The following is a 26,071-nucleotide window of genomic DNA, read 5'->3' as shown; positions in this document are numbered from 1 at the left end:
AAAGAGAAGAAGATAATGGAAATTAACTAGTCAAGGACATTACTCTGCCTTACATAAACTGTTATAGCCAGTCTTTTATGTCAAATGTTTGATCGACAATTTTCTATTAAACTATCAACACATAGTTTATTTTGTCTTTCTGATTATTATTCTCACATTCTAATTTTCTTTATTCCCTTAACTAACATGAAATTGGCAATATTACTCAACTCAAATTCTGGCAATTAGAAACCTAATATGTGTTCCAAAAATTGATATATTTATAATATGGTGATGCTTTTTCGTAAATTTCTTGCCAAAAACATCAAATTCTGTGGACGTTGCACAAAAAAAAGAAAACCTTATATTCCATAATTGAATAATATTCTCACCAATCAAAACTAAAATTTCTCACCAAACGAAATTAAGTTGATTTTTATTAAATGTATACACTTTAATAAAACTAATTATTGAATAGCAAATAAAATAATATATATTTATAAGAAAGTAGGTAAAGGAAAAACACCAGTTATGTGGATATATTTAGTTATTAAAAATGTGAAAGACTATATATCACAAATGAGTAGCAACACTAACAACTATGCCTCAGTTCCGACTTGTGGTGGCACCCACTACTCATTTTTCATCACTTCTGGGTGTCAGGCATAATGCGTGCCTAGGTGAGCACGTCTCAATGATATTTTGTGATGAAATTCGTCACAAATTGACAAATTTTATACTAACTGCCAATTTATCGCAATGAACATCCTTTATCCGGACTTGAAACGTGTATTATGTTAGAAATGAGTAACAATAAAAATATGATCTTAATAAAAAAAATTACATACGCCATGAGAAAGTAATAGAATTTGTGGATGTATGCAAATTTGCAATAAAATTTGGTACTTCAATAAAAGCCCGCGCCGCGTATTCTCCACCAAGCAGCAAGCACGAATTTCTTAAGGGTTCTAGTAATAACATTTCCAGTGGCCGCCAAATTTCGCGGGAGAAAAAATGGCCGTTAGATTTAAACATCCCAAGCAATCCCTCTCCCTTTCTTCAGAATACGTTAATAAGTTCATCAAAACCCAAATAAACCTTTCAAAGCCCCCTCCAAAGCTCTGGTCTGATCAACATGATGCTGAATCTTTTGACCCATACAACAACAATAGTGCACAGATATTGAATTTAAGCCACCCCATTTTACGTATCTTAGATTCTTGCACCCCAAACTTGAAATATTTTAATCAAATACATTCCCAGCTCATACTTTCAGGCATTTTTCAACACCCTTTAGCTGCAGGTCGAGTTGTGAAGAAACTTTGCTCTTCACAGCTCACTTTAACTCATGCTGTAAAGATTTTTGAGAATCTTGAAACCCCAGATGCTTTTATTTGTAATACAATCATGAAAAGTTTTGTGAATTTTGATGAACCAAGTAAAGCTTTGTTTTTTTACTATGATCAGATGGTTAAAAATGGAATATTTCAGAATAATTATACCTTTCCGATATTGTTTAAGGCTTGTGCTGATTTGGGTATGGTAAAAGAAGGTAAGAAGATTCATGCCCATATTGTGAAATGTGGGTTTGAGTTGGATTTGTACACTAGGAATGTTTTGATTCATATGTACTCAGTTTGTTGGCGGATTGATGATGCACGGAAGGTGTTTGATTTAAGTTCTGACTCAGATTTGGTGACTTGGAATACTATGATTGACGGGTATGTGAAAAATGGAGAAGTGAATTTTGCGCGTCGTGTTTTTGATGTAATGCCGGAAAGGGATGTATTTAGTTGGAATTCCATGTTATCTGGATATGTGGGGATTGGAGATATGGAGGCTGCAAATTTACTGTTTATGGATATGCCTTCGAGGGATATTGTTACTTGGAATTGTTTGCTCGATGGGTATGCTAATGTTGGAAATGTAGTAGCTGCCCGTTCTCTGTTTGAGCAGATGGATTATCAGGATGTAGTATCTTGGACAACTTTAATGGCTCTTTATGTGAGACTAAAGGACTATGGGGAATGTTTGAGATTGTTTGATAGATTGATGCAGGGAAGAGATATTCAGCCAAATGAGGCAATCCTTATGAGTGTTTTGACTGCTTGTGCACATTTAGGGAAACTTGATCTAGGAAAGTGGATACATTCTTATATAAGTTATAGTAGGAGGATTAACCCTGACACGTTGCTTTCAACTGCCCTGTTGACAATGTATGCCAAGTGCGGGCAGATGGATTTAGCGAAGGAGGTATTTGCTCAGATGCCAGAGAAAAGTGTTGTGTCGTGGAACTCTATGATAATGGGTTATGGAACCCACGGGTCACGGTGAGGAAGCACTTGAAACATTCATGGAGATGGAAAAAAGTGGAGTGATGCCTAATGATGCTACGTTCGTTTGTGTTCTAAGTGCATGTACTCACTCAGGGATGGTATTAGAGGGCTGGTGGTATTTTAATGTGATGACTAGAGTTTATAGAATAGAGCCTAAAGTTGAGCACTACGGCTGCATGGTTGATCTTCTTGGGCGAGCTGGTTTGACGAGAGATTCTGAAGACCTTATCAAGAATATGCCTATGGACTCTGGACCGGCATTATGGGGAGCTTTGCTTTCGGCTTGCAAGACCCACTCAAATGTGGAACTTGGTGAGATCATAGCCAAGAGATTAATTGAGAGGGATCCAGAGGATATTGGATCGTATGTGCTTCTGTCCAACATATATGCTGCGCAAGAGAGATGGGGTGACGTGGAGAAGGTAAGAAATATGATGGTTGTAAAGGGAATTAGAAAGGAAGCAGGATCTAGCCTAGTCCAATTTGCAAACTCGAACATGTGGTGTTTTCCAGAAGATGTTTCAGTACACAAGAGAAATATATTGTGTTCCATGTTGAATGAGATGGGAGTTCAGATCAAATGCCAGAGTGAAAGGTGATGGAATGAAGGAACTTGAATATAGGGAATGCCTTCGAGGCAAAAGAGATAGCGGATCGAGGACATCAAACTCACAGAACAAAACTGCAAGAGCTTTTGAGCTAAGACCCACGTTTCTCTGCATATTTCAGGTACATCAGAAAGTTTGGCATGGTACCGCAAGTACATTATATGCTTGTTTGACTTTATACAACTGACCTGCAACTTTTGTGGTGGGACGAGAACTGACAATTGGAATAGCGAAAGTGAACATCACTGATGGAATTCTTGAAAGTTTAGAATTTAAAAAGGCTGAGATATCCTCAGGTTGAAGAAAAAGTCAGTAGTTGATAACTTAAGATAATCACATATGGCAGTGAAATCCCAAAGTTAATAAGCTGAGCTCTCCAAGATTTCCTACTTAGGTTTTCCCCCCATAATATATCTGAAGATTCTTCAGGTTGAGATAGCTGGTGGATTCTAATCATACAGCATCTTCCTTTGTATTCTGTAACGATCACAGTTTCACCCCCTTTGCCTGCAACACCCGCAGCTACTGTAGTATTTTTGCAGTTGACTTCTTTGCCTCTTCTTGATTACTTGTGTTATTATTAAGAGCTTAGAGGTTCTCATGTCTACAGTCTTGTGACCAGAATTAATGTTCTATTTATACAGGTTAATTTTGGTGGCTGTATTTTCCAATAAATGCTAGCATTTGCTTTGAATTAATGTGCAGAAAATTTGTTGTTTAATGTAATGCAAGCAATATTTTAAGTTCGAACAGTCAGATCTGTGATCTAATTGAAGAACTTTAGTTTACATATGAAAGAATATGCTAAAATAGTTGAATAAAATACTACTCCCTCTGTGCCATTTTATGTGACTCTTTCCTTTTTAGTCTTGTTCCAAAAAGAATGGTATCTTTTTATAAAAGTTTAACTCTAAACTTGCCATTTACCCTAAAAATGCCCTGGCACGTTTAAGACTACAAGTTCCAAATGTCTTTATTTCTTTCTTTCTTTCATTCTTTCGTAAATTCCGTAGCCAGTCAAACACCTTCACATAAAATGAAATGAAGGGAGTAATTCTATGCAATGCAGAATTTAGTACTTAAAGGAATGTCCATGTACTTATTGAATGTGTATTGTCGGATGCTGTTCAGGAAGATGATGGGCTCATGCACAGCTTAAAGTAATAAATTTAGACAAGTTCTGTATTTCGTACAATCTGGTCATGATCAATATGAAAAACTGCTTTAAAACTTAGAACTGTATTTGTTGAAAATACATAATTGAGTGAGGATCGTTTTGTTGACTAGAACTGCTAACAGAAAAGAATGAGAGCTAACACCATCAAAGAGCCAATAAACTTATCTAGTAACAAGTTGATCTTAGCAACAGAGTCCTGTGTGTTTATGCATCCACTTGTATTCCTGAGTCATATGTGTCACCAGATTTCCAGTTCTCAGGTATATTATTAACAGGAATAACCCAGGTCTCATCTCCATCATCATCACTCAATAGCATTCTGATTTGCAAAGGTCCCCTTGGAGGTGAAGTAGTAGTCCACACTGCTCCACGTGTCCTGTCCAACAGCTTGCATACAAAATTTTGTGTCTGCATGAAAGAACATAGTATTCAAAATGTTGAAATATAGGAATTTGGATGAAGCATCCTTAACCTCCTCCAACTGTTATTTCTTTAGCGAGTGTATGTACATCTTTCTTAGGTATTTCATTATTACAGGTTTTATTTTATGCCTTTATTAGAAACTCTTGCTGTGTGGAAACTTGAGTGCATTCTGAAAGATGAAACGGATGTTAGGTTCTTGAAAGCTAGCAGATGTACCTCGCACAGTTGCACAGCTGTAATATCCCTTTTCCCTTGTTGATACCATATCACAAAAGCCAAGTAATGAGGATTGTCGCTGCTCTCTTCAATCTTGATTGTAATATTTTTGTCTGGATAGCTGCAAGAGACCCTGTTCGATGGTGAAAGAGCGACAAATATGTGAGTCTCCCTCTAACAGAAAATACATTGCTTATGGATACCTTATGTATTGCGATGAATTAATATCCATATTTCCCAATTATACATCTTACCTTCTATACTCGATATCCACCACACCAAGTGATAATAGAGAAGCAGCAGCATCTGTCGTCTGAGCCATGCGAGCAAAGGCTTGCTGACTTAGAATAAAGTCTGTGCGATCACCTGCTCCTTGATCTGTTATAACTACGGTCACTCCTTTATCAGAACAATAGTTACTATTGGTGCACCTCACCTAGCAAAACAAGGTAGAGTTCGGAATGACATCTTATATTTGAAAATCTTGGCTAATTATCATCTATTTATCAACTATAATTTTTCTTCCTTTTTGATCATTACCTGGTAGCATGCACCACATCCTAGACCATTACGAAAGAGGTCTGATGCTGCTGACACATCTCCGCCATTGATTGTTGCTCCAAAAGTACCAAATCCACAACTCCCAGCTGCATGCAATCAAACACAAAAGGTTATTCTATGAGAAAACTTTTATTTTCTCCATTTTAGGTACATGTTATTGTTCAACTATGCATGTTAAGCATCTCACTTTCTGTTCCTTTTTCTTCTGAATTTGGATAGTGTGCTGCACGTGAATGAACGAAACAATCCGGGCATGTCTGAGAATTCGCTGTAGTTTGCATGAAGATAAGAGTTGTTGCAAAGACTGCGACAAGTTGAAGAGGAGCCATTTGTACTAAAGAGTAAAGATCACAAGAAAGGAAATTAAGCGAAAGAGAACGAGTTGTTGTTGCAGGGAAGTGATGGCATTCGAGTATTTATAAGGAACTCAAAGCAGCAAATAAGGTCCACATGGGTAAAACTCAAGTATGACTTTTGCCATTCTGTTCAACTTCAGTTTGAATGCATGGAATTCTGCCTTTACTTTCCCTAGCAACCTTTTTGGACCTTGCATTACTTGTTTTAGATAATTGAGGCTCAGTTTCCTTGCCAACCTTCAGATGCTCCTATTAGAAACTATATTAGTATTAGTATTGTAAAAGATATTGACTACTGAGGGAGAACTACTAATCAATTACTATTTTTTAAGCCAAGGGTCTATTGGAAACAACTTTTCTACCTTCGCAAAGTAGGAGTAAGGTCTGTGTATACAATACCCTCTCTAGACCCCACTTGTGGAATTACACTGGATTTATTGTTGTTGCATGACATGGCCTCTTTCTTGATAAGAATAATCTCAGAACTACTTAGTGGTCTGAACCAACTTGTGTGATAGTGATAACCTACACTCGATGTTTACACTAAATTACATTAGTTTGCCATAGTTATGTGATAAAACTGAGGTGAGTATGCATATTAATTAACTACGTTTAAGTGATCACAGGGTATATAAAGACACATTTCATTTATTGGATCACATTAGCTTGCCATAGCAAAGTGATATAAAATTGAGGTGAGTATCTATATTAATTAACTATGGTTAAGCAATAACAGTGTATAGAAAAACACAAGCGATGTATCCATTGGATTAGCACAAACACTGGGTGTGAGTAAGTGTGTGTATTTTGATAAGGATGTATGATGATATGAAACAGATATATCTTTGACTTTACAATTGCAGGACAAATTTCATTAGGAATTTGCTTGTGGTGCAAGTAAATTAGGGGACAAGTTAGGTGCTTTTGCACTATATTGTCTAAGATCCTAATAACGGTTTGCTAAAAATTTCAAAAATGTGGTTAAAAGTCGAGGATTCTTTGATATCTTGGATATAATATTAAAAGCACGAAGGTCCTTGGCGAACCTTTTTTACCCTTTAAAAATATAATTCACATTAGACAAAACAGTCATTTAACTAATATTTAGGAATTTAGAAAAAAAAAACTATAACTTTATTTAATATATCTTCCCTTATTTGAACTATATAAGAAATCCTAATATTTAGGACTTTAAGTTCAAATACAATTTACTTTCTATAAATCATTTACTTTTTAAATTAATGAGCTTTAATTTACACATAATTCTAAATTTTGAGAATATTGATATTTGTGTATTTGTTTTTATTTTATTACAGTTAGAACGATTGTGTTCTATAATTAGATATCACAACTAATTTGTTTAGTGATTCAATTATCACGAACCAATACTTAGGAGTTAGGACAAGGTAAACTATGATTCTACCACTTTAGTTAAAAGATTTTATGATCCTTCGGTTCAAAAAATAATGTTTTAAATTTTTTAGATTATTTAAACTGTTAGTATTTCTTTCCAATACTTTATTTCACAAAACATAGGGTTACAACTTAGATATGCTTATTCTATTTTCTTTGGAATATGATTGCTTGAGATTAAGCTTTTGTTCCAATATTTAGTACTCTCTCCGGTCCAAAATTAGTGATTTTTAGTTGTTTTCACACAGATTAAGAAACCCACCTTTTAACATTAATTAACAATGAACTTGATCATATTAACCTTTACTATCTCTTCACATAAATACTCCTAACACACACTCCAACACTATTTACTCCAAAGGCAATGTAGAAAAAAAATAATTAATTCATTCTTGAAATATGGAAAAATCACTTATTTTGGACCACAAAAAAAAGGCCAAAAATCACTTATTTTGGACCGGAGGGAGTAGTTTAAATCAACTAAAATTTTGTGCATTAAATTCTTCATTATTTGAATATATAAAAGATTCTCATATTAAATACCTTGTATAACACTTTTTCTTATTTGAATTATGTAATATAATTTTTTTTACAAAATATAAAAATAATCTAAAATTAAACGGCAAAGTCCATGAAGAATAAGTGAGAACTAACTGTTATTAAAGTCGGTAATATTAGGCGACACTCCTTCAATATTTAAGGATATTTGGTTCTCAGACTCTAAGTCTTTTGCTTTGTAAATATATACAATATCTAAATTTATTTTTTGGAAGGTGTTCTAATACATATCAATTATGGATCTTATTAGTTCATATTTTTTTCCCTATGTTTTATAACTATAATTACTACAGTAATAATTATACCAGCTCAAATGGCTAGCCACCTAAATAGAATCGATATATATCATTTTCAGAAACTTTTCTTATTTTTAGCTTATATTTAATAACTTAAACATACTGATTAATAATATATGTATAATTCTTAAAAATTATGCTCATCGATATAGGTACACGCGCAACGCGCGTACCCTAAGACTAGTGTGGTTAAAAGTCAGAAGGATTCTCTGATATCTTGGATTTTGAAAGTGCAAGGAAACATACATCTAAATTCTCGAACTTAATATTTAAGTTCCAAATCTTCGTTATAATTTACACCAATCATAGTAATTGTTACAGTGACAGTAAGATGGAGACGACATGGACATTAATGATTCATATAACCGACTTTAACTTTTTGTGATTAAGGCATAGTTATTGTTGCAATTTTCTTTGTGATATTCTGTAATCTCTTGTATAAAAACAAAACACCAAAACGAATATTGAAAATTGAGATTTTTATTAGTGCTTTGGAACCTTTCTATGTTACCAAACATGCAAAGGCGTTTCTATTATTTATTTATTTAGTTAGTTTTTTATTTTCTCTCGACTGTGAATCAACTGGGCACAAAACTGTTTATGGGAATAGAAAAAGAAGAAATCTGAAAAGCTTGCTAGTTGCCAAAGTTGAAAAGATCAAAAGAACATCAATCTGATTGATAGTTGCCCAAGTTATAATTAGGAAAGAAAAGAACATTAACTGTTAAATGAGAGTTCTAATTGGCAATTTCAAAGGTTATAATCATTTGGAATTTTATGGACTTAAATATTAAATGAGTACTTTACTTTTTCTATAACCGAAATTTTTTCAAGGGCCAATGGAACGTGATTCCAAATTCTCGATCGATAATGAGATTGCTCCTTTATTCTTCTCCACACAAAATATTTGGCTTTGTTTGCGGCAGAATTTGAATCCGCGACATGCATCAAACCTACACATCATGCCCCATAAACTAAAGCTCGGTGATCAAGGGCCGGACCACAAGAGTCTATTGTACGCAGCCTTACTCAGTACTTCTGCAAGAGGTTGTTTCCACGGCTCGAATCCGTGATCTACTGGTCACATGACAGTAACTTTACTAGTTACGCCAAGGCACCGCTCCGTGGCTAAGCTTACTAATTGGTCATAATCTCATGAATTCAATTAAGAACAGAGGTAGGAGCCCAAGGAGATTGTAAAACATCATCCATGACATGGAAACCACTGAAGAATTTGGACCCTACAGTGTCTGCTATATATGAATCTCATTTTCAGTGCTAGTGTTGAACCTTGGCAAGTCCATTTCATAACATTCTGCTTTGGATTTTCTTAAGGTATAAATCATCCCACTTGAAGATGCTCAACTGTACCACTACAAATTTGTAATTACTTGTCTTGTTCACTTGGATTTGACCTCTTGATGCATGTACTTGTGCCAATTGTTTGAGGTACAAGACCTAGACTTTAGGCCTTATGTGTATATAAAAGACATATGTCGACGCTTGAAGTAAGGATTTGCATTCAACTAGACACTAGTAGATCAATGTTCTCTTTGCTGATGTGTAAACAGTAAACAATTTCCACTATTTGTTGTCATAAAAATATTGAAAATTATGCCACTTCTTGAAAAAAAAAAATATCTGACAAAGGAGGAACCAACAGATGTTGCGTAGATACTTCTGAATCTGTTTGACCAAGCTTTTCCAAACTTAATAAACACTTTTTTCTTCTTCAAAAAAGTGCTTATTTTTCAAAGTTTGAAGTATTTGCCCAAACTTTTGAAAGAAAAAAAAAAGGTGTTTTTGAGAAGAAGCTGAATTTGACCAAGCTTTTGAACTAATGAGAAGGGAAAGAACCAATAAACTTCAGACTCTGAGGTCTAAAAAAAGAACAAGAAAATATTAGGTTATTTCTTCTCATATTTGTGGACAGAGTCATTCGATACCTGTGATGGCGAGAGGTAACAGATACTTAATAGAATCAGTTGACGTACGCACAATAAACGTTATCATGAAATTTAATTTTCTAATGAATTACGTTACAAGGTTTGCAAATTCTAATATGAGGTATTACTCCTTTTCCCATTTTGCATGAGATTTAAATGAATGATAGCTAGAGTTGTATCAGCCTTCAGATAGGTAGTATTATTCCTTTTCAGAATTTTCGATATGGCTGTCTTGATGTTTCTCCCTTAATCATAATTGTTCCTCAGCTGGCTGTCTTAGAAACCTATGTGTTTGTTTTCCTTACCTGATTAATCACATTCTTCTTTCCTTAGTTCATAGCATATATTGCATATTTCTTGAGTTCGTTTATCCATAAGCGCCAACAGGGGGAGATAGAGCGCCGAGATCGGTTTCGGCCGAATCCAGTAATTAAAATTTTGTATTTGTCTTATAAAATTTATTATATATATATATATATATATATATAAATTATTAATCTAGAATCTAGTAACTTAAAGACCATTAAAATCTCAAGCCTATAAGCTTAAAATTCTAGTTCCGCCTCCGATAATCAAAGACCTTTTCTAGGTATGTGTGTAATGCATGATAGAAAGAAAACCAACCGTGAGTTTGCACTTTTATATTCTCAATTGCTTTGTGGTCAAGTTTTCACTCACTAGTGCTACAGTAGCAAAATATTACATGATCCAAGCAAGTTTGCTTGTTGCCGAAATTGTTATTGATTTGGTTAATCTAACAATCTACTAGAAGTCTTTTCTAGGGATATTGCATAAAATTTCATGAACTATACCCGAAATTGTTACGATACACCTTACCTTTGCGGGGATTCTATTATTCCCATAGGAAAAAAAATTCCATAATTTTTTGCATCTTTATTGTTGACGTGGAGCACTGTGTGAGAACACCTCCTTCAAGCGCATGAGAATTAAAAAAAAGGGCTCTAACCTATACGAAATGGCTACGTATCAATTCCAAAGCTTATTTTTAAGAATTCTTCATCCCCATTTTATTACCAATTTTCAAGAGCTCCAAATCTAATTTTTGGTGTCAAAATTTAACAAAAACTCGGCTAAATCCGCACCAATCAAGCTCAAATTTCAACTACAACCTCACAACAACATCATCATCATACCCCAGTGATCAATTTAGCCAACAACCAAGAATTTTGACAAACCCATTTTTTTGTTCTTTAAATTTTTTCAAGGTTCAACAATGATGGATTCGAAATTCTTTTTTCATTTTGGAATCTCATCACTATGAATTTAGAATGAATTTAGTACTTGAATCTCAACTTTAAAACTTCAACAACGTCCGAATAAGCTCAACACCTCTAATAATTTTTCAAGTTCATACAAAAATAATTGTCCTTTTCATTTTTCTATATACAAAATAATATTTCCATTACATTTCAAATGAAAAAGAAAAGAAAAAGAAAGAAAATGAAATAGATTTTAAAAAAATACGAAATTACATGTGGCAACGCTTGTATTTCACCGTTTGCCAAATTTTGGTTCTTTATGTCACGTCAGCAATAAAGGTGCAAAGAATTATGGAAAAAAAAAGTTTAGGGGATAATAGGACCCCGCAAAGATAAGGTGTGTCGTAGCAACTTTCGTATAGTTCAGGAGGATTTTATGCATTATCCCTCTTTTGGCTGAATACATATGGAGACACTTAAAGTTGACACGATTCTTCATTTAGACACCTGAACTTAGGGGTGTTCCTAATGAGCACGTACATTACACGAATTTTGTTCCAATTAGACACTCTTTTGACATTTAATGAAACTTACAAAGTGTGTGCAATACACTCGCTATTGATGTGGCAAATGGCGAATAAAATGACGACATATATCTTTTTGAGTTAAAAAAGAGAGGAAAAACTATGTTAAATCTATTTAATGTGTGTTCTTGATGTTCTTCACTATCTTCATGTGTGTTCTTGTTCCAACCAAGATTTTAATCCAAACTTTTAAGAGAAACTCCTCCAAATTTGTTATAACTTTAGCTAAAGATTCCCCAAGACGACCCAAAGGCACCCCCAACATTAATTTCATCAAATCAAGTAACCCATTTTAAACCTTTAAGCTTTTTAAAGACCCCATTAATAGTGTTTCGATTTGAAATGAAGAACTCTGACTCATTTCAGTTTTAATCAATAGGGGGCTGCTCCTGGAGAAGAGTGACGGTCGGAGATGGGTGGGTGAAGAAGAAGGGTTCGGCGATGGGAGTTAGAGAGGAGGGTGGCGGAGGATTTGGTGGTGAGGAGGGGGGAGCTTGGCGGCAACTGGTTGTTTGGTCTGGTACAAGCTAACTGAGAGTTCTGTAACGGAAAGGTGAATTCGAAGCATTAGCTAGTAATTGAATTTGAGAGCTTACGCAAAATTAATTGAGAGTTCTGTAACGGAAAGATGATTGAATTTGAGAGCTTAAGCTTAAATTAATTGCTTTAATTTTCAATTGGATATGAGTAGTGACACTGATAAAGAAGAAGAAGGAAATGGTGAAAGTGGAGGAGGCAATGATGGAAATGGTGGCGTACATAAAGAAGAAGTAGAAGGAAATAAAAAAGACCAAAAAAAAAAATCTATATTTTGGGCTCTTCACGCACTTATATTTTGTGAAACTCACTTTATGTGTCAACTCAGCAAGAATTGCCTAATTGGAACAAAATTAATGTAATGTACGTGCTCATTAATAATATCCCTAAATTAAAATATTTAAATAAAAAATCATGTCAACTTTAAATATCTTGTATGTATTCAGCCCTCTCTATTCTACGAGAAGTAGGATTTTGTCCTAACAAGACTACAAAAACTTTTGGCTTTACATACAACACATGCTCCTAATATTCTGAGGTTGTATCATTATTTAAGGGAATTTTACTTTTTTCACTTCAATTTCTATTTTACAATAACATATGTATACATTTATAACTTTGTTGTTCTTGTAAATAAATTTTTTAATAATTGACGCAGGATGTGCATTGCACAACTAAATGCACGTGAATGGTGAATCTACTTGTGCACGTATGAAGTCTATAATTATCAAAACAAGATGCACGTACTATACATATATTCTACATTAATTGAAACTGACTTCTCTTCCTATTTGTATGTTTTCAAATCCAGTAAACTAAACTTAATACTAGCATTATGCACATATTATCCTAAAAACAATATTTTTGTGCAAGAAAGAATGCACATAACTCATTTGTTAGCTTTTCTAATAAGGACTAAAATTTCATATTTACTTATTTATTTTATTTTTGTGATAAACTCATATTAACATAAAAAATTTAACATACATATTCATGATAACATTTATTTCTCTTTCTCAATTATTCTCCATAATCTTTCATATTTGGATATATTTTAAATTTTATTTTATTTTTTAAACCAAAAAAAATGTCGCGCTTTATGTCAAGTGGCATCATGATAAGAATTGGTAAAATACTTTGCCCTGTGCCTTCAACTTTTAAAATACAACTCATCAAATACCCTCGAAAAACAGCTAATAGACAATTATATACATGAGTTATATTACAAAAGTGATTCGGAATACCTCTTTTTCGAGTTGTTTGAAAGAATGAAAATTTGATCATCGAATCGGGCAATAAAAGAGTTCCACTACACGACAACGCCTTGAATCGGGTGTTATTAGATCACTAAAATTTGGCTTATGTCCCGAAGGAGACTGGTTGTTTTTTTAATATAGGTATGACGCATATATATATTTGATGCGCTATACCTATCCGTCTTTTCAACTTCAGTACTTATAGCACATCTAATATATATAGCTGTACTTTGACCGGCTTTTGAAAAATCAAGTATACCTTCACAAACAAACGTGTCATTAAGATATAGCGCGCGTAATTCATACGCTATACAAAAAAGGTTACCAATTATTTTCTTTCACCTATTTTGATGCTTCGAGTTTAAAAAACCAATACTTTGGTTCGGAACTCTTAAAAAAAGGCATGTGGTTGGTTTGGTATATAGATTAGTAGCGAAACTTCCCAGAAAAGCAGGGAAGGCTGAAAAAAACATAGCCACACGAACAAAAGTAGAAGCAGAATTGAATACTCTCACTTAGAAAAATTGAATACTCCACTTCTTTTAATTGACAAATGACGAGAATAAATACCAATTAATTGATCAAACATCCTTCTACTATCAGATATCATCTCACATGTCACATCCCTATTACATTAGGCTCTAAGCTTAACCGACCCGATATTAGGTTTTACCTGCAAAATATGATTATTGAACTTGCGCATATTTGGAGATACATATTTGGTTGAAATAAAAGATACACGGAAAAAAGAAAAAAAAAAACATGAAATGTAACACGTGAAGTTAGGGAAAATATGAATGGCCAACACTTGCGCTTTATTGGAACGCTGGAGGTGAACTATTCTGATTCTTTAGAAGATTCTCTTATACCATACCATCTCTTTCTTCTTCACTTCGTAAAGTCGCCACCTTTTCTATTTCCTCAAGTTTTTCAAAGCACACTTTTGTGGAAATCAGCATTTTTCTACCCAACTCTCAGAATTGTTTGATACCCTTTTCAAGATGACTGCTCCTGCTGGGGAAAATTCTACAGAAAGGTGAAAATTTTAATCCTTTTTTTTTTTTGCTTTTATTTGATGACAAAATTTGAATTTTAGCCAAGATTTGATCTGGGGTTTGGATTCTTGATGCATTTTTGTTGATTGGAATTTCTTTTTTTTCCCTCCATGAATTTGCTTAAGCTCCCAAATTATTTAAATCCGTTTATAATCATATGATCTAAGCTTCTTGTTTTGATTCCTCCATTTTTGCATGATTGAAGCCATTGATCTCAATGTGTGCCATTTGAAAATTTTGCATCTAATGAGATTTCTCTGTTATTATCAAGAAATACTTGTTTGATTTGTTTGTAATCGATTGATATAAAGGTAAAATGTAAAAAAAAAAAAAGAAAAAAAAAGTGTATTCTTATTGCTAAGCAGATCTATATCTTCCCTTCTTACTGGTTTTCTTATTCTGTTTTCTCTAATCCAAAACTCAGTATTCTCACTAAGTTTTTGATTGATCAATTGTGATTTTGGGCATCTTTAGCGATTTCTTCTTTCTGGTTCATAATATAACACTGATGACTTCTGTTTATTTTCATTTAGTTGAAATTTCTTTTTTATATGATGGGAATTCCTGTTTTCTCCTGGCTGGTATGAGCTTCATAGTGACTATTGGACTAGGCTTATTGCACGATTTAAGTTCTTTGCAATTTATTCTCAATTTTCTTCCCCTCACTGAATTTAAATCGGTATACTACATTAGTAAATGTCTGGTCCAGAACATACTTAACCAAATTGATAACAGGATAATTGAACTTAAGCTGGATCTTATGCTTAAAATGTTCCTGGTATAGCCCCTAATGAACAGCAACTTAGTGCACGTTTAACTTGATTTTTTCAAAATATGAACTTCATTATATCATTGAGATCTATGTTGCAGGGTGTGTGTCGAATCCTCCAAAAGTAGTGTATTTCTGCAAGATCCGACACTGGTGTGGTAACATTTTGAAGAGTCCGGGCAACATAGATTGAGATACTGTTAATCTGTTATCATTAATGCTTTAATCCTTTTCATGATTTCTTGGCCCTCATAAAAATGTTCAGGAAATACCCATACTAATGTTTAATACATTCTTTGAGATTGTGTCAGAGGTAGTCCAAGATAAGAATCAATGACTTCGGGGTGGTGTGGTTTGTTGCATATGTTTACTTTTTTTAAGACACATCATCCTAACAAAAGGCAGTGGATGTCATTGCACCAAATGTTTTAAGCCTAGATTTGTCCATGGAATGTATAAAGCTTGCATTGATTAATGTTTGTTATTACACCGAGTTGTATTTGGAGATATTTTTATGATTGCATTCAGAAAGCAAAGCTAAACTATTACATTTTCTCTTAGCAGTTCTTCGTCTCTAGCAAGACTTGCTCCCCTTCAAGCAGTACTATTTGACGTAGACGGGACTTTATGTGATTCAGATCCACTTCACTTTTATGCCTTCCGTGAAATGCTTCTAGAGGTAACAACAATTAATCGCTTTTCTTTATAGAAAAAGCTTTTTTGTACCTTTTGACTTGTGAAATGCTCCTTACCTCCTCCCCCCCTCAACCCCAGGGACACATTTGCAACCCCACCCGAGGAAGAAGCTTTGTTTTTCCTGTTTATGCAGAAGTTACTGATATTTGGGAAAATGTCAATCATGTTTCTCATAATTGCTGGCGATTTTGGTTCTGCAGATAGGCTACAATGGTGGTGTGCCGGTTGATGAGGACTGGTTTGTCAAAACTATTGCTGGCAAACACAATGATGACATTGCTGCTGCCCTTTTCCCTGATGATCTGGAAAGGGGTCTTAAATTCTGTGACGAGAAAGAAGCTATGTTTAGAAGGTTCGTAACTCTACTTACGCTACTTGTATATTTCAATTGACCTTGTGCTACTCTTCCTCCAGTCTCATAGGCAAGCTGTTTTTGTTACAATTAGGTTGGTGAAAGAACAGTTGAAACCTATAGACGGCCTGTACAAGGTGAAGAAGTGGATTGAGGATCGTGGGCTGAAACGGGCTGCAGTTACCAATGCACCTAGACTGAACGGTGAACTGATAATAGAAATACTTGGCCTAAAGGATTTCTTTGATGTGGTTATTATTGGAAGTGAGTGTAAGCGTGCAAAACCATTTCCCGACCCTTACTTGAAGGCCCTTGAACTGCTTAAGGTGTCGAAAGATCACACATTCATATTTGAGGTCTGATTTCTTTGTCGACCACATTCTTCATTTTCTTATCCTCACACCATTAGAAGTCATAACTTTTCTTCTATGCTTAGGATTCTGTTTCTGGAATAAAAGCTGGGGTGGCAGCTGGGATGCCTGTTGTCGGATTGGCAACCCGAAATCCACCTCACTTGCTTATGGAAGCAAAGCCTGCTTTTCTTATCAAAGATTATGAAGATCCGAAACTATGGGCAGATCTTGAGGAGATCGACAAAAAGTCAGGTGCTGGAACAACCACAGTCTGAGACATACGCTTACTGGTGAAAACTGATGTTGTTGACGTGGATCTCTAAAGAGTTTATTGGGTATGATTCATTGAAGCTTTGTATTTTCTTGTCATAATAAACAAAGAGGGAAAAGGTATTAGCATTATTTTCGTTCATAAAATCAATTGTGCTAGGTCCTACCATTGATATTGAATTAAGAGTATACGAAAACCGAATATGGTGGCTATTCATTGACCATAACTTGTTCATTTTTACCAGATTGTGGCTTAGCTTCATTGTGCATTTTGTTAGATACCAGTTTTTGAATTCATTTTGCCATGCTTGCAGGCCTTGAGTGATTATATTTAGTGCATAAGATAATGAGCTAAAAGTACAACTTCTTCATATCTGTTTGAATGCTCTGGACTTTGGTTATGAAGAAGTTGCATATCAATCAATATCAATGAACTGTTCTTCATATGTGGTCTAACATGTTTGTTTCCAGGTATAACATGATTGGGTAGACACGTTCTGTAACATTGACCCCAATTACCTTACGTTGTTGGTATTGTCACATTGTCATATGTTTAGGTTAACACGGTTCCATATGTAGAGCTTATCACAGTGAATTATTCTTACAGTGGTCAACCTACTGCAACCCTCTATGCTTAGGACGTAGTATGTTTTGTGAGATGATGTTGTAAATATAGCTAAAATTCCATTTTCTTTTCCATTGCACAGCTAGTGCATAAGATATACAAACCATTACTTTTTTCCCTCTGCCTTTTTTGAAGTCTGACAGGCAGTGACAGAAAAAATTATGCAAATTTAAAAAACTCCCCCCTCCATGGACGACCCAGTAGCTTTGGAAAAGCCTAAATTTCTTAGATATTGCCAATGGTAAAAGACAGGCATAATTCAAAGTTCAAAACTGCCAATAATGCAACTTAGTTTAAACCCGTAAGAAGATGCTGTGGCTTTGAAAAGCCTAGGTTTAGACCAAAAAACATTTTCCAATTAGTCTGTGCAAACTATGTACACTTTCACATCATTTTGCCCATAACGCTGAATCTATTTCATCTCTAGCAGACTTGTACAGCTCAAGCCTTCTTGAACATTTCTGCCTCCTCTCCATCAGGATTGGATCTTCATCCAGTAACCGGGCGAGAGTTTTACCCTACACGTTGGGAAAAATTCATTAAGTACTGTAGACTAACTTTGAACCTGAAAGGAAAGCAGACCATAATTTCAACCTCTGCTGTGAAAGGTCTTACTAAAATTGGTTGAGACTATTTATTCGATATTTTTAAATTCCCTGATAAATCATATCAAACTCTGCAATTATTTGGAAACTTTTGGGTATAGAAGTAAAAGAAAAGGTTTAAAGTGCTTGTAACATTGCATCAGCAGATAACATTGCTTTCACCTCTAATGACATGTTCACAATTTGATGAATTGATCATCATCCATTGACTCTACTGATGTCATTAAGGATGTTAAGCATAAGGGAAAAAGAATCTCTGGAGGGTATCTAATTTAAGTAGACCAGTGGAATACCTCTTTTTTGCCCAGTTGCGTATAGAAATGATCAAGTAAAGAACGTTTGGCTTCCCGAACTTGACAATAAACCACGGCCTTTGGTATTGTATTTCGTAGGGTATCAGACACCATCCCGATATATGAGGAAATGGTTGAGCCTATCCTGCGCAAGTGCCCCTCTGTGTAACGGTCGGCAGTTGAAGCAGTTGGGCTTCCACCCTTATCAGCTTCTTGTGGGAGTTTCCGGAAAAAGTCAATAGTAAGGTATGAGGATTCCATGTCCACCATCCTCAGAACAGTTTTCTTGCTGTCATCGCGGAATCTCTCTAATGCTTCATTCGCAGCGGATGCTATCTCTGTTCGAAGAGTTGGAAAGCGACTTAGTTCCTGCATCCAGAAAATATCAATTTCATCATTTACCATTAGATAGTGAAGTAGTAGAGGTTTCGGATCATACCTGAGTTTCCCCTATTGACTTCCCCACCAGCTCTTTCAAGATGAAGTGAACCTACATAGTCAATTCATAGAGTTAAGTTGAAATAGCAGTTTCAACTTGAGCATTGGAATCCTGAACTATTGGTTCGTTTTTCTTTAGTGGGGAGGGGAAAATTATGCGCTTTCAATTTTAAGCAGCGTTGTTATTATTAATTGGTTTATTGCTATACAATTCCAAGTCTTTAAGTTGGCTTATATGACAAACTCCTTTTGACATGACCATGATTTTATTTTCCTACTCAATTCCCTAGTACATAAGCTAAGCTAGTGCTTCCAATCCCTGGAGAGAATATTTCAGAAAGCTTCCATTTTCAATAACTTCAGGAATACTGGTCACAACCTTTGGTCCCAAAAAAGGACTTGCATAACCAATGTCATAAAAAGATTCCCTTAACCATAGCCACATGAAGTAACATGACAATTCACATCCACTGGATAAAAGAATAAAAAGGTGCAAGTACTTACTGCATCTGCTGAGGCTTCAGCAGGACCCCTGAAATAATTAAGAGCGCCATCAATAAGCCGTCTATAACCTTGCTCTGGTGCTATTAGATGAGGTTGATAGCCATCTGCCTCAGAGACAACCTTCCGAACATTTTGCAGCGAGAGATAACGATCCAGTGGAAGCTTTCTTAGAGCAGCAGGGAGCTGGTTGTCAAAAATCCAATAAATGCGATCTCCTCCTGGCCGCCTATACAAGCAGATGTGGAAGACCAAATATGATCAACTTAACCTCATTATAAGGCAGTGTAGTATATGTCCTTGGTTTTTAAGACACTACGCATGAAAACAACTGAAAATATCCTCATTACATGTTTCCAACATTTTCACAGGTTGTAACACAATTTGACAGCCAATGGTTTACATGTTAATGGAACCAAACATTGTGTGTTTTCCTTTACATAAGAAAATATAGTTGTGGTTGTGAAGACAGAAGCAAAATACAGTAGTAGTCAAATCAACAATTTTTCCTCCTTTGTTCGGTTAAAGAAAAATGTATATTCTTACCCTCCTTCAAGATGCTCCTTGAAAATCCTATCAAAAGCACGGCACAGCTCTAATATGGCATACAACTGCGCCTGTCGATTTAAGCAAAACTATTAAAGATATTGAATCAAACAGTAGCATGTTTTCAGAAAAAGGAAAATATTAGTATCATTACGCTTGCATCAATAGCAACAGGTCTCCCTAGGTAACTCAGCTCTTCCTCAAGTTCATCAATGCTTCTATTGATCAAAGACAAAATGGTTGGTATACGGGCCTTGATCACAGATTCTAGGTGCTGGAAAAACAAATATTTCCTATCAGCATTGTGTAACAAATATCAATTGCAAGAATTAGAGTAACAAATATCAATTGCAAGAATTAGAGATAAATCTTTCTTGGTATAAGCAGCTTCGGTAGAGTGTATACTTTCGAGAGTAGTTTTGCCAAATACTCTGAACCCATTCTATTAGCCAAATGTCCATACTCAGGACTTGTAGCAAAAAATTCACGTTCCTTGCGCCTTGAAACAATCATGTCAACATTTCTATTAATATCGGCCTGTGAACGATTGACAATTCCAACCCAAGGATGTTGTAGACGATAAGATCTTCCTTCAAGAACCTTCATCACACAATTGAAAAGGTACCTTAGAGGAATGTCAATATATGATAGGATACAGCCAAAAAGATGTTGCAATTATCTGTAATTGTGAAAAGACTAGCAGCAGCAAAGATAACATAAAAACTGCTGCTATTAATGACAGAATTTTAAGCGTATTTGTAAAGAGAACCTAATGAATGTTGCATAATCCTAAGGAAACAACCACATCCTACTGTAGTTTATGGCCTCGAGAGGGCATCAGTGCCTTCTCTACATTCAACTATTCATCAATACCTATTTATACCAATCTTGAAGTTCAGCATGGTATAACTTAACTGAAAGTTCTTGTCCATAAATGTACAGTTTTAAAATGCATGCCTGATGCAAGGGACTTCATATAGCCACAGATGATGAAAATAGTTATACGCTCTATCCTCATACTCTGGCAGACATAAAACTCACATTCAATGAATATTATCACTTCAAAACAAACACATTATACTCAAATCCAAAGTGGTAATGGATATTGCAGATGACCTGTGGAGGAATCAGCATGGAACAGACTTTAAGAAGAGTTTAGCGGGGGTTTTTCCCGTAAATTTAGAAGATTTAATAGGTATAAGCCACTGAATAATTATAAACTACTCCTCATTAAAAAAATGGATCAGGAATCAAAAGATGTTGACTGATACAGAGAATATAACACCTCTTCAACAAACAAAAGCCATTTGTTAGGTAGAAAGGAAAAAAGACTCACATCCAATGCATTTGTTCCCTTGTCCATCAAATCAAGCTTTGTCAACACACCAAGTGTACGTTCACCTGCATGGAAACAAGTTAATGCTCCAATGACCCTCAAAAGTATTTTTCAAAATGTGGGAGAAAAAACAAAGACAGGAAAAATTAAGCAAATGTTATATTATGCCAGAGAAGATCTGAAAATAATACCAGTTGGGTCAACTTCTCGAGCAATCTTTATAGCATCAGATGTTGCAACATCCTGATTGGCTGGGGTAATAGCTAAAAGAATACAGTTCGGCTACAATGCAAGAACCAAAGTGTTGTCAGTTGGTTCCTATCAAGTGTCGAGAGCAAAATTTACAAGCTAAGCAATAGCATCAAAGTCTCTAACTTCTGTGTGGCAGGATCATAATTCTCAAAGTTCCACTTTCTCATCTCTAAAGGGTAGAAACATAGTTAGATTCTGCCAATCAACAAAGACATTCTCTGCCTCTCAGCATATTACCTTCTCAGCATATGAGCGAACCATATCTTCGATTTCCTGATACTTTCAGGCTGCCCCTCTGTCAACACACACAATTGTATTGAGCAAAATAGATCATGAAACGTGTACGAATGAAAGATCAACAACATGAGAATGAAGAAACATACCGACGGCAACCTTTGTTAAACCAGGTAAATCTACTAACGTCAAATTGACAACTGCAATGAAACCCCATATGAGTTATCTGATTGATAGTGAAACCAAAACCCCAATACTGAGTACTCATATGAATACCACCAAGAATCTATCAACCATAGAGTAAAGCTAAAAACTTACAATCAAGCAATTGCACCACCCTCCTTAAATCAAGGACGTTTTACAACATGTTAATATGAACTACATATATAATAACTTTATTAAGTTCTTTTTTTGTGTGCTATATGTACAATAGGTAATAACAGACAAAACTTTGGAACAGCAAAATGCAACATAATGGACATATACATATAGAAGCAAGAAAGCAAACCATCAGTTGCATGCCTTCCTGTAGATACACTGCTAAATCCACAATGAAAGCCAGCACACTATTGTAAATAAAAGAAAGTAACATAAAAGGCGCACCATTTGGAGAGTAGATGCTGAGATTAATAGGAAGAGAAGAAATCTGCTTTGTCTTTCCAGTCACCCTGTCCGTTTCTTCCTGGATCTCTGATCTTACCATAACTTCATTAAGAAGAAATGTACAAATCAAATCAACACATAAATATTGCATAGTTAGAAATGATATTACACGGAAGATTCACTTCCAAAATGGCTACGGTAATGGACTAACTACCAGAAGAAATATGACAAGGTAATGTCGAAAGCACAACAGTAAAGGAAAAAATGAAAAAGCTCTAAGGCAACTACGCATTGTACCACATTTTCAAAAAACCAACATACCAAAATCTATAAACTTTCTATTTCCAGTGTGAAGAAACTGTGCATAGTCTTCTTGTCCTGGCTCAGTCTTGTAAAGTTGCAAAACCAATGGCCTTCTTGTTACAATTCCTGCCCAAAATAAATACTGCTATGTGAAAACTGAACAAAAGGGAGGAAAGGAGAAATATTGTGGTTTATCGCTTTATTTTCCAATAAATTATAGATTTTTGTTTCTATTAGGAGAGCGAGATTGCAATAGAGCAGAATTGTAAGGTGTTTTTATAAAATTGCAATGCAGCTTCCTGAAAATTGTATCAATTTGGAGTATCTCTAAACTAGTGAAATGGTATAGTTTGTAGGTCCAGGGCAAATATGGTTAAAACTGGGTTATGCTGAAAGGTAGAGAAGGAAATAAATAGTACATAATTTTTCTTTTAAAAAACAGACACTTAGAATCAGTGTCTTATCTATTTTTTGTGTCTATCATTGTGATAAGAAAAGTTTAACTCGAGCAAATCATGATAATACACATAATGACATAAGCATAAGCTCCAATCATTAGGTCAAAAGGTCTAAAACCGGCTAGAAAAGTAGCATTTTCCCTAATTAGTCAAATATCTCAATATAAGAGTCACTGAGAATGTAAATTGTGGTCCAATTAAAAAAGACTAGTTTCTTTTTCACTAAAGTAACAGCTTATTTTAGTTTTCTCTACCTGCATGTGTTAATAGTACAGCACTTACAATGATACCAGCCATCCGGTATTTCTCTATTCTTCTTCCCAGAAAAACAAAAAAGCCAAAACTATAGTAATTTACAAGGAAGTAATTAAGGGCTTAACTACGTGTCTTTTATATCTTCTTTATTTTATTGGACATAATCAGAGCTAACATTTTGCTAAAGCTGATTTCATTTTATCTTTCTGGGAAAAAGAATCAGATTTTTAAGTTTCTGATATTCTATTCCATTGACTGATCCATATATGTGTGTATCTCGACTATTTCCCGGATTCTTGCTACCTCTCTCACCAATACAAATATCGAGTAACTTCACCTAACAAGGCTTGGGCAGATAGGAAAACATCACCTAGGCTTTTGCAAAAATCTGTTTCTGTTTTTTTTTTTTTTTTCTTTTGCTTTTTAATAATTTGTTAGCACCAACCAACTGGCAAAAAAATCTCCAATTGAGAAATTATAGTTTAAAACAACTGAAAAGAACAGCAGATTTAACTTTACGAATGTAGTTTTGCACTTATTTTTCCTAAAAAAAGTATATATAATTCGTGCATTAACCATTACCTGATCCTCTAGGAAGAAAATCCCGGCCGACGATGCTCTCCAAAACCGAAGACTTCCCCGAACTCTACAAAACCACCATAATTCAATCAAAACAGTTCAGAAAACAAAGCAAGAACGCTAAATTAACTAGCAACACCAATAAAATTCCATAAAAAGCATTAACACCATCACAAACACTGATAAAACAGAAAACAATCATCTACAGATTCTCACGTACATAAAATAACCAAAACACATACATAAGCAGAAAATAATAAACAAAAAAAAGAAGAAGCAAAAACAGAGAGAAAACACACGAAAATAAGTGTATATGAAACGGACCTGGCCACCGAGGACGACGATAGTTGGAAGAGCATCCCAAAGAGTAGGCAAACTTCGATCATCACCGTAATCACCGAGGAGCGTACACGCTCTCTGAATTCTATTCACAAGGCCAATGACGCCTTCCATTTTAACGAAAACCCTAACCCTATCGATTCTCCGACGTCGTAGATCCCTATCGGCGATGACGACGAGCAATAGTAGTAGTACCAATGTAGAGAACGTGACGGAATCTATTTTTATATTATTATTTTTTGACTTGATAAGGAGTGTGACTGCCAGGGGGTTTGTGTTGGTGGTCGAGTTAGTGCGCCACGTGGGATAGTCTTTTTCAGGTCATGGGAAGTTGTCAACATTTTTAAAATTTTGACTCTGGGCGGGATCTTTTTTGACGACATTTTTTTTTATGTGTTGTCAGCTTTATTTTTTTATTTCATGTCAACAAAAAACTTTATTTTATCTCCTGTACGTACTATATAAAGTAAAATAATAATAATAATAATTACGTGGCAAGAAAAGAAGTAAGTGACCTACTCGTGCGCGTCTATATACCCACTCTATTTCAAATTTAGATGACATAATTCGCTTATCAAGAGTTAATTTGACTAAATTTTGATGTTAAATTGGATTAGTCAATATTTAAAAATAAATTTTAGATATTTAAAATTATACAAAAAATACTATTATAAATTATAATTTTTCTTGTATCAATATAATAAAAAGATACAATATAAAATATTGGTCAAAATGAATATTATTTGACTCTTGATAAGCGAACATATCATCTCAATTGCAACGTACGAAGTAATATTCCCCCTCCCCTCCCCCGCATGATTATACTAGGTGATGTTGATTAAAAGATCACTAAAATTCAAATTCGTAACAATACGAGTCAAATTACTATTTTTTGTCATCACATGATGATCTTAGAAAGCGGTTCAGATAATTTGCATCCTAAATATGTATCGTCCTCACATATCCACAAGAAAAGAATTAATATTGATAATTAATAATTAATAATAATAATAATAATAATAATAATAATAATAATAATAATAATAATAATAATAATAATAATAATAATAATAATAATAATAATAAAGAAGGGAACATGAAATGATGTGTATTTATGGAAAATCAGCCTATTTTAAATCCTTACTAGTTACTGCTTGACTCAAAAGATGTTAAAACCCTTTTGAACAAATCAATCAAAGATGAAGGAGTAAATCATAGTTTAAGATAATAATCTCTAGAATAATAATAGGTAGGGAGAAGAGAGTTGCAAAGTTTCTTTTTATTCAAGATTAGTTAGCTTCCCAGAATGTTCATTACCCCTTACAAGGTCTTTTTTTTCTTTTTATACTAGGGAGAAACCCTTCGGAGTTGTAAGAAATCCAATACAAGGAATATTCGACGAAATATTCTTAATGTCCCCTAATGGGTTTACACTTCTACAAGGGTCGTACATTTTCTTCTTTCGCTTTACGGTCGTCTCCCTCGGGACGCAGGTTCGGAATTACCCGGTTGTTTGTTGTACTCGTTATGCGTCGTGGTCGGTCAAATTCGGACTCATACAGTTAGTCCCTCCGCTTGTCGGGGTCGCAACCGGATGCGTCCTCGATGAGCGGACTCCATGCACTCTTTTTGGAGAAATTTGACCTGTGGAAGCGTTATGACGTGGCAAATGAGGGGGGTCATCGTGCTTAGCAAGACATGCGCGTGGTACACTTCTCCGGGAAATGATGTCAGCTTTACGTG

General features: G+C 34.9%; 3 protein-coding genes and 1 pseudogene across 3 annotated transcripts; 2 read left to right on the top strand and 2 right to left on the bottom strand.

Moving 5' to 3' along the window:
- The first annotated feature begins 764 nt into the window (after positions 1–764).
- LOC107823694 (pentatricopeptide repeat-containing protein At2g20540) lies at positions 765–3,575 on the top strand. The gene is given in 2 exon segments (XM_016650386.2): positions 765–2,301; positions 2,303–3,575. Coding segments are annotated over 2 exon segments (1,920 nt in total). The 5' UTR covers positions 765–993; the 3' UTR covers positions 2,915–3,575.
- A 489-nt stretch (positions 3,576–4,064) lies between these two features.
- Positions 4,065–5,629, bottom strand: LOC107823695 (expansin-like B1). The gene is made up of 5 exons (XM_016650387.2): positions 5,488–5,629; positions 5,280–5,386; positions 4,994–5,175; positions 4,740–4,872; positions 4,065–4,508 (listed from the first exon to the last, which is right to left on the bottom strand). The coding sequence occupies exons 1-5, from the start codon at positions 5,627–5,629 to the stop codon at positions 4,305–4,307; spliced, it is 768 nt and encodes a 255-aa protein (XP_016505873.1). The 3' UTR covers positions 4,065–4,304.
- Positions 5,630–14,080: 8,451 nt separating this feature from the next.
- Positions 14,081–17,205, top strand: LOC107823693 (haloacid dehalogenase-like hydrolase domain-containing protein Sgpp). Its single transcript, XM_016650384.2, has 5 exons — positions 14,081–14,502; positions 15,855–15,969; positions 16,187–16,338; positions 16,433–16,694; positions 16,775–17,205. Exons 1-5 carry the CDS (start codon positions 14,468–14,470, stop codon positions 16,964–16,966), a joined length of 756 nt encoding a protein of 251 aa, XP_016505870.1. The 5' UTR covers positions 14,081–14,467; the 3' UTR covers positions 16,967–17,205.
- Positions 17,016–24,577, bottom strand: LOC107823692 (phragmoplastin DRP1E-like; annotated as a pseudogene).
- Between the last annotated feature and the right edge of the window lie 1,494 nt (positions 24,578–26,071).

The sequence above is a fragment of the Nicotiana tabacum genome, chromosome 1 (assembly GCF_000715075.1).
Source record: "Nicotiana tabacum cultivar K326 chromosome 1, ASM71507v2, whole genome shotgun sequence".
NCBI classification, from domain to species: Eukaryota; Viridiplantae; Streptophyta; class Magnoliopsida; order Solanales; family Solanaceae; genus Nicotiana; species Nicotiana tabacum.
The sequence above is the reverse complement of the archived record's forward strand: the minus strand, read 5'-3'. Positions and strand labels throughout refer to the sequence as shown.